Source organism: Cydia amplana, chromosome 19 (genome assembly GCF_948474715.1).
Source record: "Cydia amplana chromosome 19, ilCydAmpl1.1, whole genome shotgun sequence".
Classification (NCBI taxonomy): domain Eukaryota; kingdom Metazoa; phylum Arthropoda; class Insecta; order Lepidoptera; family Tortricidae; genus Cydia; species Cydia amplana.
The window spans coordinates 626623-640852 of NC_086087.1; the positions used below are offsets into that span (position 1 = coordinate 626623).

Genomic DNA, 14230 nt, shown 5'->3' on the forward strand with positions numbered 1-14230 from the left:
CCAGAGTTTCGGTGTGGGATGGGATCGGGAGAATTTAGTCCAATTCAATCCCACCAAGGCTCAATTTTGCCCGTTTACCACTAAGAAAACCTCATTTTTTAAGGCACAACCCTTCCCATGTCAGGGAGTATTGGGAGCCTCGGTGTTCTCCATCAGTGACGTCCAATAATTTCGTAGCCACCTTGCTGGGTAGGCTGCGCTCGTATCCAAAAAACTCGGTGTGCTATATAAAGGGAGGCGATACTTTACTCTGGGGCAGACAGATCCATAGGCGTACCCACGCGTGGGGCAAGGTGGGGCAGTTGTCCCACCCTGGTCTCTGACCATAAGCTAAGAATCTCTGTTTCAACCGTACCCTATTACAACTTCCCCAGCCTCCCCTACTTCTGCTCCACCCCTTAAAAAATGCTGCGTACGACCATGGACAGATCCCATATAACGAGTACTGCTGTCACCTTTGGGCAGGAGCACCTAGATGCCACCTTGGACCCTTCAAATCAGTCCAAAGGCGCGCTATGAATAGTCTACGATCCCAAACTTACAAGCGATATTGAATCTTCAAGTCTAAGGAGATCTCCAAAAAAGAAGTGTATATTAAGTTTTAAAATGGTCGGCAACGCGCATGTAACGCCCCTGGAGTGTAGACGTCCACAGGATGCGGTGACCGCTTACCATCAGGTGACTCGTAAGCTTGTTAGCCACCGATGGAATAAAAAAACACTTATTTGTCTAAATCAAGAGTGAACTTAATAAGTAAAAAGTAACCCTTTCGTTAGTTCATTTCGTTTGAGGGGGGGGGGGGGGGCGCAAATTTGGTGCCTGCCCCGGGCGCCATATCCTCTAGCTACGCCACTGGAGGAGTGTGTTTTCAAAGGGGCTTATTTTTGTATGATGTTCATAGAGAAATAAGCTGTTTTGAAGAGACTCCTCATTTATAATATTAGCATGGAATAGTAGGTATGGAAGACGTGAAAGCATTATTCGCGGTTAAGCTATAATAATGATGTTGGCGTGTGATATTTTTGGATATATGATAAACGGCCTTCAAAAGTTAATTATATGCAGTGGGGCAAATCATCCTTAGGTAAGTAGAATGTCGAATTTAAACTGTCGAAAACCGCAACATAGGATAACTACCTAAATACATTGTCAATAATTATCAACCAACCATACTGATAAATAAACCACAGTCTCCTACATACTAGTACCACTTTAATTTTGCGTGCGGATAGTTATCAAACTAACACTCCGCCATACTAATTCCTATAGACAGCATAGATTGCAGCGCCATCATCAGCTGCATTAATAACTTTGTATAACATGTGCGGTTACTAACCTTATTTTTGTATGTGGGAAAATGAGGTACTAATAATGCGAAGTACAAAGTTAATAGAAAGCATAGATACTAGCGCCACGCTGAGCTGCATGTGTAATTTTGCATTTGCACTTGCTACTTTGTGATCGTTTTGCTAGTGTATGGTGTGCACACGGTTGTTTCAGTGGTATAAAATGGTGCTCTCTGTACAGTCGGTACCATTTGGCCGTGGAACACGGCTGAAAACAGGTTCCGTAAACTTTTAATTTCTTCATTTTAACGTATTTTCTTCATTTTATTTACCGATAAAAACAAGGGTGAGTTTTTTGAATTAGATGTTTCAATTTTTGTGTTATTACAAATATAACAAATATTACATGAGGTAATTTATTGAAGATATCCCCCTGTTTGTGCTTTATCTAATAATTTTCTATCGTTTCTAACTTTATTAAAGTTTATAAAAACATTTTAAAGTAATTTTTGTACAGTACCAAAAGAATATTATTTTGGTACTTAGATGTTATTAATTAAATTTGAATACATATTAGTTCGAATACTTTTAAAACACAGTTGTTTTTTTATTTAAATCTATTCTAGTGAGTTTTTCTTAAAGTTTCAAAAGTTCCGCTACTCAACGCTAGATGTCGCTACTCGTTACAAAAATTGTCGACTCTTATTAATTTTGTTTTTCTTGTTTCAGCAGCACCATGAGCGGCAACAAGCAGGACCTGCTGCTGTTCTTCGACCGGCCCACGGAGCCCTGCTTCATGCAGAAGGGCGACAACAATTCCGTCTTCCAACTCCCAGACAACTACTACGTGAGTATATAAATTTTAAGTCTGATTACGAATATTCCGCGAAAAAATCACTTCCAAATCGAAGTTAAAGCTCTCATTTTAAAACGATAAGCTAAAATAACATGAACTTGAGCATTTTTAGACTGGAATTCAGCATCTGGTACTTGGCAATAAAATGTTTCATTAGAGCAGTCGTTTAGAGAAACAGATATTTTTTTTAAGGCAGGGACACACTTATCCAACGTACGCAACGTATGCAATGCATTATGCCAATCTGAACCCTGAAAGTTGTATGCTTAGAAACATACTTGCCATGCGTTGCGTTGCGTATGACAAGATGTTTCTAAGCATACAAATTTTAGGGTGCAGATGTGATAATGCATTGCATAACGTGGGATAAGTGTGTCCCGAGCTTTTTCATACTACCCGCGACATACATGGCATTGACATCAAATAAAAAAAAAGAAAAGCAACCAACAACAAATTGTTACAAAATATTTTTTCTGATATTTTTCCGGTGCCTCATGAAAATGTGCAACGCTTTCTTTTCTAGCCGGACAAATACAAGAGCGCATCAACTCAGCTGGAGAGCAAGTTCGGCTCGGGCTCCGGGCGCTCCATCCCCGTCCGCAACATCGCGCTCCCGGACCTGACGCTGCCCATGCAGCTGCCCTACAACGACCAGTTCTCGCTGTTCGTGCCCGCGCACCGCCAGCTCGCGGGGAAACTCATCGACATCTTCATGAGTAAGTCCCATCTACTGCGACTTCCCTACAACGACCTACTCTTTTAAGGGTTACTTTTACCTTTTTTCAGTACACTTTCCGCCATCTCTGTCACTCAGCAAAAACTAAATTTAACTTTAGGTACGCTTTAATCAAAGGCCTTCGCTTCTCAGAAGTATCATTCTGGAACTTGTATAATTAAATAACTGTCTCTCCACAGACATGCGTGATGTCTCCGACTTGCAGTCGGTGTGCTCGTACTGTCAGCTGCGCATCAACCCGTACATGTTCAACTACTGCCTCTCTGTGGCCATACTGCACAGGTAAATATAGATTTAGGAAACGATTACGTACCTATCTATAGCAGAGGTCACCAATATTTCTTCAGGGGACTCCGGTCCGGTTTTTAAATAAAATGACCATCGCGGTCCGTTTCTCCTTGATATTATCAAATAAAAAATGAAAAAATAGGTCGGCGGTCCGGATGCGGACCGCGGTACGCCATTTGGTGACCCCTTATCTATAGTTTCGAATTCGAGAAAAGGGTAAATTGTATAAAAATCTTATCCGAGTTAATTAATGAACCGTACGAGTACCTTTTGGCGGTACAAAATTATAAATCTCTTTAAAGTCTTTTCCAGACGCCACACTTAATGTTATAACTGTGAGCAGATTGGACAGGCCTTTTGATGGTAAGAAAATCCAGTGTCATCAACGTAATCATTACCATCTTTAGTCTTTTGTCGCTCACTCTCACTGCTAAGCATAAAGTAGACCCCTCTTTGAATAAGTGCAAGATATGTCGTTTAAGATATTTATTCATAAACAATGTCAATTAAATAAGGAAGACCGTACGTCATTCGACCCAGTCCTGAGTTAATCTTACCCAGAAGTGACGTGAAATGCCTTTTTAACTGAAACTGGAATTCGCGCTTTACCTGGTATATATTTTAATGACATTAATATAATTTTAAGAGTAATTGATGAGTTTGATGATAATACTTAGTTTTGTTGTATTCCAGGCCAGACACCAAGGGGCTGAACATCCCCACATTCGCGGAGACCTTCCCCGACAAGTTCGTGGACCCCAAGGTGTTCCGGAAGGCTCGCGAGACCACCAGCGTCGTGCCTGATGGCTCCAGGGTACGTAACGCTGCAGATTGGGAAGCTATAGTCCCCTTATGAGCCAGTCTACCTTTGAATCCATTCGTGCATATTGCATACCTTACCATTTAACCTTAACATTACCATTGAATTCTAATTAGTCTTCAAGGTATAGATATGGGGTGTTAATGAGTTAGGTACCTAATTAATAAATTCATTTTCATGTTCAAGAATACCTATTTAGGTACTTATCTGTAATTATTGAGTCTCTTCTTGGAGACACATGTCGGATTAATAACGATAACTTTACCTAATATTTGTATAATACAAATCTCTACAGATGCCAGTAGTTATCCCACAAAACTACACGGCCGCTGATGCTGAACCCGAGCAGCGCGTGGCATACTTCCGCGAGGACATTGGCATCAACCTGCACCACTGGCACTGGCATCTCGTCTACCCCTTCGAGGCAGCCGACAGAAACATCGTCAACAAGGACAGAAGAGGCGAATTATTCTACTACATGCATCAGCAGGTCATCGCTAGGTATGTCTTGCATAATTTGGTACGTGACCCTTCACATTATCTTCTGCCTTTTGGTCTTCTTGAGGCTGGTTGTGAGAAAATTTTAAGCAGATTGTCGCCAAACTAAAAACTAATAGACGGTTCATGTCGGTGCACTGGAGGCCTCGGTCGCTAATGCTTGTAAAAAATATGACATATAAGTAACTTAAAAATACCTACATACTGTAAAATGTCCCATTTTCCATACCATTCGACTTCATAATGATCCAGTCCCTGCGGCCTAGCCAAGGTGCCCATCGCTATCGCTTCGCTATCGAATCGCTTTGTGTCTCTCTATCACTCTTCCATATTAGTGTGACAGTGACAGTTGCATTTCGTTCGCTACGGAGCGTTAGCGATTAACATGTCTACGGGGCCCTGTCTATCAATCTAAAATCTGAGTTTAGGTCTACTTTCTAATTAACTGCCAATTTTCTAGATACAACTTTGAGCGTCTCTGCAACAACCTACAAAGGGTGCAGCGCTACAGGGATTTCCGGGCCCCAATCGAAGAAGGATACTTCCCTAAACTGGACTCGCAGGTCGCGTCTCGCGCCTGGCCACCCAGGTAACCAACCACATCCAGTAACCACTAACCAGACGGGTGACCATTTTAACCAACCGCAGGCTTCAGGGCTGCCATCGACGAAGGACACTTCGCAGGCCTGGACTCGCAGGTCGCCTGGCTCTAATATTTTTTACAGATTTACCGAAAGTTGCTTAACAATTCACAAAATATAGAAGTACCTAAATGTTTAATTCGTAATTTAGTATACTTGCTAACATCATTCTGGTTTTTAGTAGTTTCAGTCAATGGAAAAGTTATACTACTTTCTTCGAATTTAAAGATTTATAGAAGAATGTTTCGATTAAGTGGTGGTAGAGCACCAAAGTGACAAAGTTAGCTTTTGGTTACTCTGTACAACCGTGAAATAAAAATAAACATAGTAAAGCATAAGAAGCTCCGGCCCGGACACAGCCCGGTCTAACGTGAGTCATCCTTAATTAATTCAAATCAATGTTCTTAGATGTTAATTAAGATTGTGTACAGGTTTTCTGGCAGCACCATCAAAGACCTGGACCGGCCGGTGGACCAGATCCGCGCAGACGTGTCCCAGCTGGAAACCTGGCGCGACCGCTTCATACAGGCGATCGAGGAGGGCGCTATTGATCTGGTCAGTGTTAACTCTTTTGACAAAGACATTTTTTTTATACTACGTCGGTAGCAAACAAGCATGCGGCCCGCCTGATGGTAACCGGTCACCGTAGCCTAACTCCAAAGGTGTTACATGAGCGTTGCCGACCCTAACCACCCCCCACCCTCGTTGAGCTCTGGCAACCTTACTCACCGGCAGGAACACTATGAGTAGGGTCTAGTCTAGTGTTATTTGACTACGGTTTTCTGTAAGGTGGAGATACTTCCCCAGTTGGGCTCTGCTCTAGATCTCGATGACATCTGCTGTGCTGTGCCCTACCCTACCATACAAAGCGAGATGACATTCACAACCCATACCTCTCTTTGGACGTAGTTTAAGGGCCTACCCGGCTCCAGCTTTCTGTATTCATGATTTGAATGTTTTCGTGTTTCAGCCAAGCGGCCGCAAGCTCCCCTTAGACGAACAGACCGGTATAGACATCCTAGGAAACCTAATGGAAGCGTCAGCTCTGAGCCGCAACGCCGCCAAGTACGGAGACCTCCATAACATGGGACACGTGTTTATCTCGTATGCTCACGACCCTGACCACAGACATCTTGTAAGTACAATGTTTATTTCCAGCAAGCTAAAAGTAATCTGAGGCCCAAATACACAGCTCAGTTCCGGTTGACTTCAAATAAAAATTATTCATCATAATATCGCGATGTTTTTACTACATGTCCTAAATTGAGTTGCCAAATTTCCAGCCTCCTATCTTCGAAGAAATTTCACTCGATCCGTAGTTAACTAAGCATTTACTTAACGATAAAACTTCAACGTGATTATTGTAATGGCTGGCAGATAGGCACCTCACAGAGAGGCTGATCAACAGTGCCGATAACAGGCTGCGGGCTCAGCATGGTTCCATTTTTATCGCCTGTCACTCTGCCCGTCACTTTCGCACTTACATACTTGTTAGAACGTGACAGGCATGGTGACATGCGACAAAAATGCGACCGCGCTACCGCCGCTGAAGATGATAACTATGACGTAGAAAAGGAGTGACAGATGGTTCACGTTACAGGAACAATTCGGCGTGATGGGAGACTCGGCGACAGCCATGCGTGACCCGATCTTCTACCGCTGGCATTCCTACGTCGATGACATCTTTAACCTGCACAAGGCTAAGCTCACGCCCTACAGCAAGCAGCAGGTAAGGACCTATCATCATGTATATCTACATGTAACTACGAGTATGATTACTTGATTACCATCGCTGTCATCACTAGTAGGGTCTGTGACGACCATATCTTCAACATATATCGTTATGTACTAGAACAAATTAAATTATTTTCAGAAGATATTTTAATTTGTTTCTATTTCAAGTAGACACACTACTATATAAATTATAAACTTTAAATAAATTTCATATACTGGCACAGGCACCTGCCGCGATAGCAGAGGACGCTGGTTCGATTCCAGCCTGGGGCACTGGAGGCCTTGGTCACTTTTTCTTAGTATATGACATTTATTTAAAGTTTATATATAGTTATCATCATTAGGTTGATCCGCAATTACAGATGTAACTTTCCGTAACTTTCACATCAAAGGGTATAGCCGGGTAAGCATGGCCAAACTGCCCTTAGCGAAAAAAACAATTTCCTTTTACTGGATTATTAACCTATATATAAGTAGTGCTTTCACCAAATATTAAGCCTCAAATGCCACAGATTAAAAAAAAATGCAAAAAAAGAAAAATCATTTTTAGTGTATTACAGCCAAAGTAATAATTCGATTTCTTTGTAATTTGGGTATGTTGTATATACAATTAAGGTCGCTTTCTGAAAAAAAAAATATATTGAATTATCTCTTAAAATAATAGTAAATAATTGAGATGAAAATTTTCAGAAAAATAAAAAAAATACGTGCATGATAGCGACAGTTATCAAATTTACATATTTTATGTAGAATTTAATAATGTTTAACATATATTTTTTTCAAAAATTAAAATCGGGATTAACAGTGTGAAAAACTCGAATTTGTAACATCCCATAATACTCTCTCTTCATACAAGCAAAGCTAAGTAGTCATAAACGAATGAAGTATATTGTGAACGCAGTCTTTACGAATTTGAATTTAGAATATGACGTATTTTATTCATCAAAGGAACAGACATTTTTCAATCGTTAACGCTCTGTATAAAATTCGTGCCTATTTTCCTGTTCCCGCGCTTTTTTAATCTCTGAATGCCGTTCGCCCTAGCCGCATACAGCCACGGAGTTTAAGGTCCGCGCTCAACAAAAGAAGTCGCGTTCTAAATTCAAATTGCGTTGGGAATATAACTTTCTAGTATAACGTACAAGTTATTTTGTATGAAGAGAAGGTATTATGGGATGTTACAAATTCGAGTTTTTAACACTGTTAATCCCGATTTTAATTTTTGAAAAAAATATATGTTAAACATTATTAAATTCTACATGAAATATGTAAATTTGATAACTGTCGCTATCTCGCATGTATTTTTTTTATTTTTCTGAAAATTTTCATCTCAATTTTTTACTATTATTTTAAGAGATAATTCAATATTATTTTTTTCAGAAAGCGACCTTAATTGTATATACAACATACCCAAATTACAAAGAAATCGGATTAGTACTTTAGCTGTAATAAAATAAAAATGATTTTTCTATTTTTGCATTTTTTTTTAAATCTGAAGCATTTGAGGCTTAATATTTGGTGAAAGCACTACTTATATATAGGTTAATAATCCAGTAAAAGGAAATTGTTTTTTTCGCTAAGGGCAGTTTGGCCATGCTTACCCGGCTATACCCTTTGTACTCCCAATAGGTAGTTACGGCACTGTCATACGAGGAGGGAGAGAATAGGTAACTTTCATGATTTCAGTTAGCTGATCTCCCGGTCTAGCCAAAGTGGCAATCGCTATCGCTTCGACAATGAAACGCTTTGTGTTTCTCTATCACTCTTCCATATTAGTGCGACAGTGACAGTTGCGTTTCGATCGCTACGGAGCGTAAGCGATTGGATGTTGGCTACGCGGCCAAATTCCATTAACGGCTGCACTATACCTAACTGCGCAAGTAGTAAAGTGTAATAAGGAGGTTCTTGAAGTGGTTTGACTAAGACATGAAATGTTGATTATGAGAAAATGGGGGCCTAATTATTATCTTCTTTCAGCTGGACTTCCCATCCATCCGCGTTTCCTCAATCAGCGTCCAAGGCCCCGCCGGCGCCAACACGTTCGCCACCCAGTGGGAGCAGAGCACCGTGGAACTGTCCCGGGGCCTGGACTTCCAGCCAAGAGGCAGCATGCCAGCTCGCTTCACCCATCTGCAGCATGAGGACTTTGTCTACAAGTTAGTAAAAAAGCGGCCAAGTGCGAGTCGGACTCGCCCATGAAGGGTTCCGTATTTAGGCGATTTATGACTAATACGAATATAATAACGATAATTTTCGGTGGAAGTTTACATGGTAATGTACATCATATATTTTTTTTAGTTTTATCATTCTCTTATTTTAGAAGTTACAGGGGGGGGGGGACACACACATTTTACCACTTTGGAAGTGTCTCTCGCGCAAACTATTCAGTTTAGAAAAAAATTATATTAGAAACCTCAATATCATTTTTGAAGACCTATCCATAGATACCCCACACGTATGGGTTTGATGAAAAAAAAATTTTGAGTTTCAGTTCGAAGTATGGGGAACCCCAAAAATTTATTGTTTTTTTTCTATTTTTGTGTGAAAATCTTAATGCGGTTCACAGAATACATCTACTTACCAAGTTTCAACAGTATAGTTCTTATAGTTTCGGAGAAAAGTGGCTGTGACATACGGACGGACAGACAGACGGACAGACGGACAGACGGACAGACAGACAGACAGACAGACAGACAGACATGACGAATCTATAAGGGTTCCGTTTTTTGCCATTTGGCTACGGAACCCTAAAAAGGCTGTTAGCCGCTGAGAGCTCACAAAATTTGCTCACACATAACCAGCAGAAATATGATTGCTATGGTCAAAACCGGCCAGGGCAATTTATGATAATGACACAACAGAAAACCACCGTGTCGCCGAAATAATAGTAGTTTATGCAACAGTGATATAATAAGGGTTCTTAAAATTCAAGGGTCGAAGTTACAAAACGAGACGTAGTCGAGTTTTGTAAAAAAAGACCCGAGAATTTTAAGAACCAATTATGAGCTGTTGCATACATTACTTTTTCTATGACAGCTGCAGCAAAAAAGAAAAAAAAAAAAAAAAAAAAAAAAAAAAAAAAGTTATTATTAAAAAAAAAGAGTTATTATTAAAAAAAAGAGTTATTATTTAAAAAAATTGAGTTATTATTAAAAAAAAAAAGAGTTATTATTGTAAATGAAAACATACCTCTTTCAATCAAGATGATCGGAACTTGTATCTTTAAAAAAAATAAAGCAGTTGTATTATACTCATAAGATGACTGCTAGCAGTCATCTTATGAGCCTATAGACAAAGCATTCAAATGACATTGCTTTAGATATCACTGTCAGTCATTTAATTGACACATTTAAGTGCTGGAGTAGAAAAAATATTTTTTAGCTTGTAAGATTTTCATTATTGTATGTATGTTAGTTTGTAAATGTATCTATGGGCCTTAGTTGCCTGATAATAAATGATATTTGATTTGATTTTGATTTGATAATGACGAGGATAAATTTGGGTATTATCTATGAAAAGTGACCTTATTGTCGATGGCGCTTACGCCGCACAGCGTCGCGTGGCATTGTATTTATATCGGAGCGTCGTCAATAATCGCGTAAGCGCCATCGACAATAAGGTCCCTTTTCATAGATAACGTCACAAATATGTCCATACAGTAACAGTAGCGGGTTGGTCGTGTAGAGGCCTTTTGGAGCATCGGTCCGATGGTTCTAAACCAGCTTAACCAAAATATGAGCTAGCTGCACTTGCACGCCTTAGGTTCTAATCCTATATGTATTATGTGTGTCGTGGCCAGATCATAGAATTTGATCACATCATGACATGGTTAGTTTAGTTTTTACTTTTTTTCGATGTATCTAGCTAATCCATCATTTCATAAAATGATTGCTACAACATCTAGCCACACGACAGACTATCTAAATATATTATTTAAAACTCGAAATTCTAGCTTCAGCATAATTTTATTTTATCCGCAGCATCGAAGTGAACAACACCAGCGGCCAGTCGCTGATGGGCACCGTCCGCATCTTCATAGCCCCCGTACAGGACGAGAGCGGACAACCTCTGCCCTTCGAGGACCAGAGGCGCGGAATGGTGGAACTTGACAAATTCTCCGTTGGCTGTAAGTCTACAGTGTCTACACCTTAGCCTTAATGCAACGAAAGATGTTTTAAAAACTTAACCATAAGTCGTCCAAGTGAACCATTTAAAAGTAGATTTAAAAAGAATAAGAGGATAAATCTGGATACTTACCACTTTTTAAAAACATTTGAATTTTCTAGTGCGCCCCGGGAACAACACCATCAAGCACAACAGCAAAGACTCCTCGGTCACCATCCCCTACGAGCGCACTTTCCGTAGCCAGGTAACAACCATTATTAAGATATTTATGTCCTGTCGAAAGCATTCGATTGCGTAGATTATGAAACACTCATCTTATAACTAGGAGTACCGCAGGGTTCTATCTTCGGTCCATTTCTATTTAATAACGTTTAAATTAAGACGTTGTTTAGGAGACACTTAACATTTTATTTTTATAGGAATTTGACGTTTATGGTGGCACTCTGTTGCTTGCCAAATTGGTGCAGAGTTTGCTTAGACTCTTATTCAGCTCTATTTGTTAATGACATCATTGGCTTGGAAAACTACATGTTTAATTTTGAATCCAGGACGCGCGCCCCGGCCAGCCCGGCACCGACCAGGCGGCCGAGTTCGACTTCTGCGGCTGCGGCTGGCCGCACCACATGCTGCTGCCCAAGGGCACCGCCCAGGGGTACCCCTGCGTGCTGTTCGTGACGGTCACCAACTGGAACGAGGACCGGGTAAGGAGGAATTATGTTTAATCATGAATCCAGAGCAACGTGGCTCCGAACAGGTAGATCAACTTCTGCGGCTGCGGCTGGCAGCAATGCTGCTACCCAGGAGACTGGAACATGGACCCGAAAATATTTGGAGATATCAGTTGATCATGGTAAGAAAATCTGATTGGAATGTGTTAACGTCATCCGAAAATTATTAAACCTCCCAATTTCCCTTATAGTCGAACGAGCGAGCGAAGCGAAGTGAAGTTCTTACATTCAACTTGGAACACACGGCTGGCTAGGGGCACGTCCCGGCATTTCGATGTTTTTAAGCTGAACTATCAGAGGATAGTTTGATACACAATAACTTAAGTAAATTTGTTCTATTTTAAATGACATTTGGTAAACGTGTAGTCGAGGGCATTATATTTTAGTCATTAAATTATGAGCAGGCTCGATCAAGGGGTTATTGAGCTAGAAGAGCTTAGAAGGCTAAAAAGCTATTTGTGAGGGGTCTTGCTATTCTGGTCATGTTTTTTGCAAGAAAGTATGGTCGACTTTGGTATCAAATGAAACTGCTCGGCTTACACATTTATAATATAGTTTTTAAATTTACAATTTTAAAATAATGATCTAACATTTTGGCGAACCGCGAGTTCTCAGTTCGGGGCGAACTACTAGTAATATTTTATCGGACGTGATTAGGGCCACCTTTAAATAATCTTGCAAGGATATATGCCTTTGTAACTTTTCCTTGTACTCATATTATTATTGTTTTAGGTGGAACAAGACCTAGTGGGGTCCTGCAACGACGCAGCGTCGTACTGCGGCATCCGCGACCGCAAGTACCCGGACAAGCGCGCCATGGGCTTCCCCTTCGACCGCCCCAACCCCGCCAGCTCACTCTCCGACTTCCTGCAGCCCAACATGGCCGTGCAGCAGTGCAGGATCAAGTTCACGGATGCTACTAGAGTCAGAGGGACGCGGTAGATCTTAGTTTACAAACATTGCCCTAATCCTAACAACTTTATTCAATACAACATCGTCATCATCAACGAACATCACCAAAATGGCTTCAAAAACTTGTTATAGCAATATTTATTTGTACAACAAGTGATCAAAGTTTGATATTTCTTCGAGTGCTTATTTTGAGTCCCGTGCAAGCGAAAGATTCTATAATAATAGAATCTTGAGCGTAGTAAGGGACTCAAAAGCGCACGAGATGTAAATAACTTTGATCTCGTGTAGTACACAACATTTTTCACCTCAGCGCAGTGAGAACATACCTATTAGACAACTTGAAAAATGTAATCCTTCTTCATCACTTAATACCTGCACTCATGTTTTCTTAAGATATACCTACAAACAATTAAGTTTAATTACCGCAATGGAACACGAAAATAAAACGTAATAATAAATTCCAGTAAAATAATATAGAAATAACAAACATTAACTGACACTTCAATCGCCAACTTTGACAACAAAAAAAATCTTTGTAAGATACGGTCCGAATTGCGGATACGTACTATTTGTCAACTATGGTAGAAATTCTTAAAAGTAAGATAATTAATTTTGCGTGATGATCTGTGTATTTTTTGAGTTCGTTATTTTAATTGTACAATAAAATACCTAAAATATAGTATTTTATCAGTTTTTATGAAATCTTAAACTATATTTTTATTTATTAATTATTAAGAATTCATACTCGTACGTGGTTTGGAACGATGCGGTCTGAAGTTTTTCGGGGGTCTATTATAAACCGTGAATATACTGTTGAAGTTGAATGTCGTTTTAACTTTTTTTTGTCTGTTTCTTTTTGCTAACAGTGTGAAAGGGACAGAGATAATAGAACCCAAGTATTTCGAACTTTTATTAGACCCCGCATGTTGAAATGACATTTGACTATAAAGGTCACTTGAATGTCATTTTGTCTCACTCAGTGAGCAAAATCGCATTTTGCTCACTGTTTTTAAGAATCAAAGTACCCTTGTTCGAGCTGCTGAGGTGAAAAATATTGTAAACAATAACTAGGGTCAGACAGACTTTTCAAAAATTCATTTTTCAAAGATTCATCAAGGTATTATACCTAGTATGTGTTGTTATTGCTATGCTGCACTTGCGACACAGAATTGCTTTTCACTGAATAGGGTCGCCAAAAGTAGATACCTAAGTTAGGGTTAGGGCAAATCGCAATCGACTTTGGTTTATGATATTGGACACCGATATAGAATATTTTTAAGTTAGGTACATTTTTACTGGTAACATTATCTTCGATTTCGTTGCTTATTAGTAGCAACCATGCTTTTATTAGATGTAAGTTTTTGTTATTCTTTATATCTTATTAAATTGTACAACGGGACTTAATCGCGTATCTAAGTTTTAAGATTTACCTCCGACATTTCGAGGACGGCGTTGTCCCCGTGGTCTCGGAAAAGACGTCTTCTCCTTCGTCCCGTTGTACAATTTAATAATGTGTATCTTAATCTTTATATCTTATTTTATAAAGTTATATTTAATTTTTGTGACCTCATAATTATTGTTGACTTGTTTACATACTTAGGACATT

The 14230-nt window shown here is 39.8% G+C and overlaps 1 protein-coding gene across 1 annotated transcript; it reads left to right on the forward strand.

The window, feature by feature from the left end:
- Positions 1-1989: 1989 nt before the first annotated feature.
- On the forward strand, positions 1990-12727 carry LOC134657222 (phenoloxidase subunit 1-like). Its single transcript, XM_063512789.1, has 14 exons — positions 1990-2133; positions 2666-2858; positions 3058-3160; positions 3860-3980; positions 4282-4487; positions 4945-5073; positions 5557-5680; positions 6096-6260; positions 6726-6854; positions 8837-9015; positions 10840-10985; positions 11146-11228; positions 11533-11685; positions 12445-12727. The coding sequence occupies exons 1-14, from the start codon at positions 2023-2025 to the stop codon at positions 12652-12654; spliced, it is 2052 nt and encodes a 683-aa protein (XP_063368859.1). The 5' UTR covers positions 1990-2022; the 3' UTR covers positions 12655-12727.
- The last annotated feature ends 1503 nt before the right edge of the window (positions 12728-14230 follow it).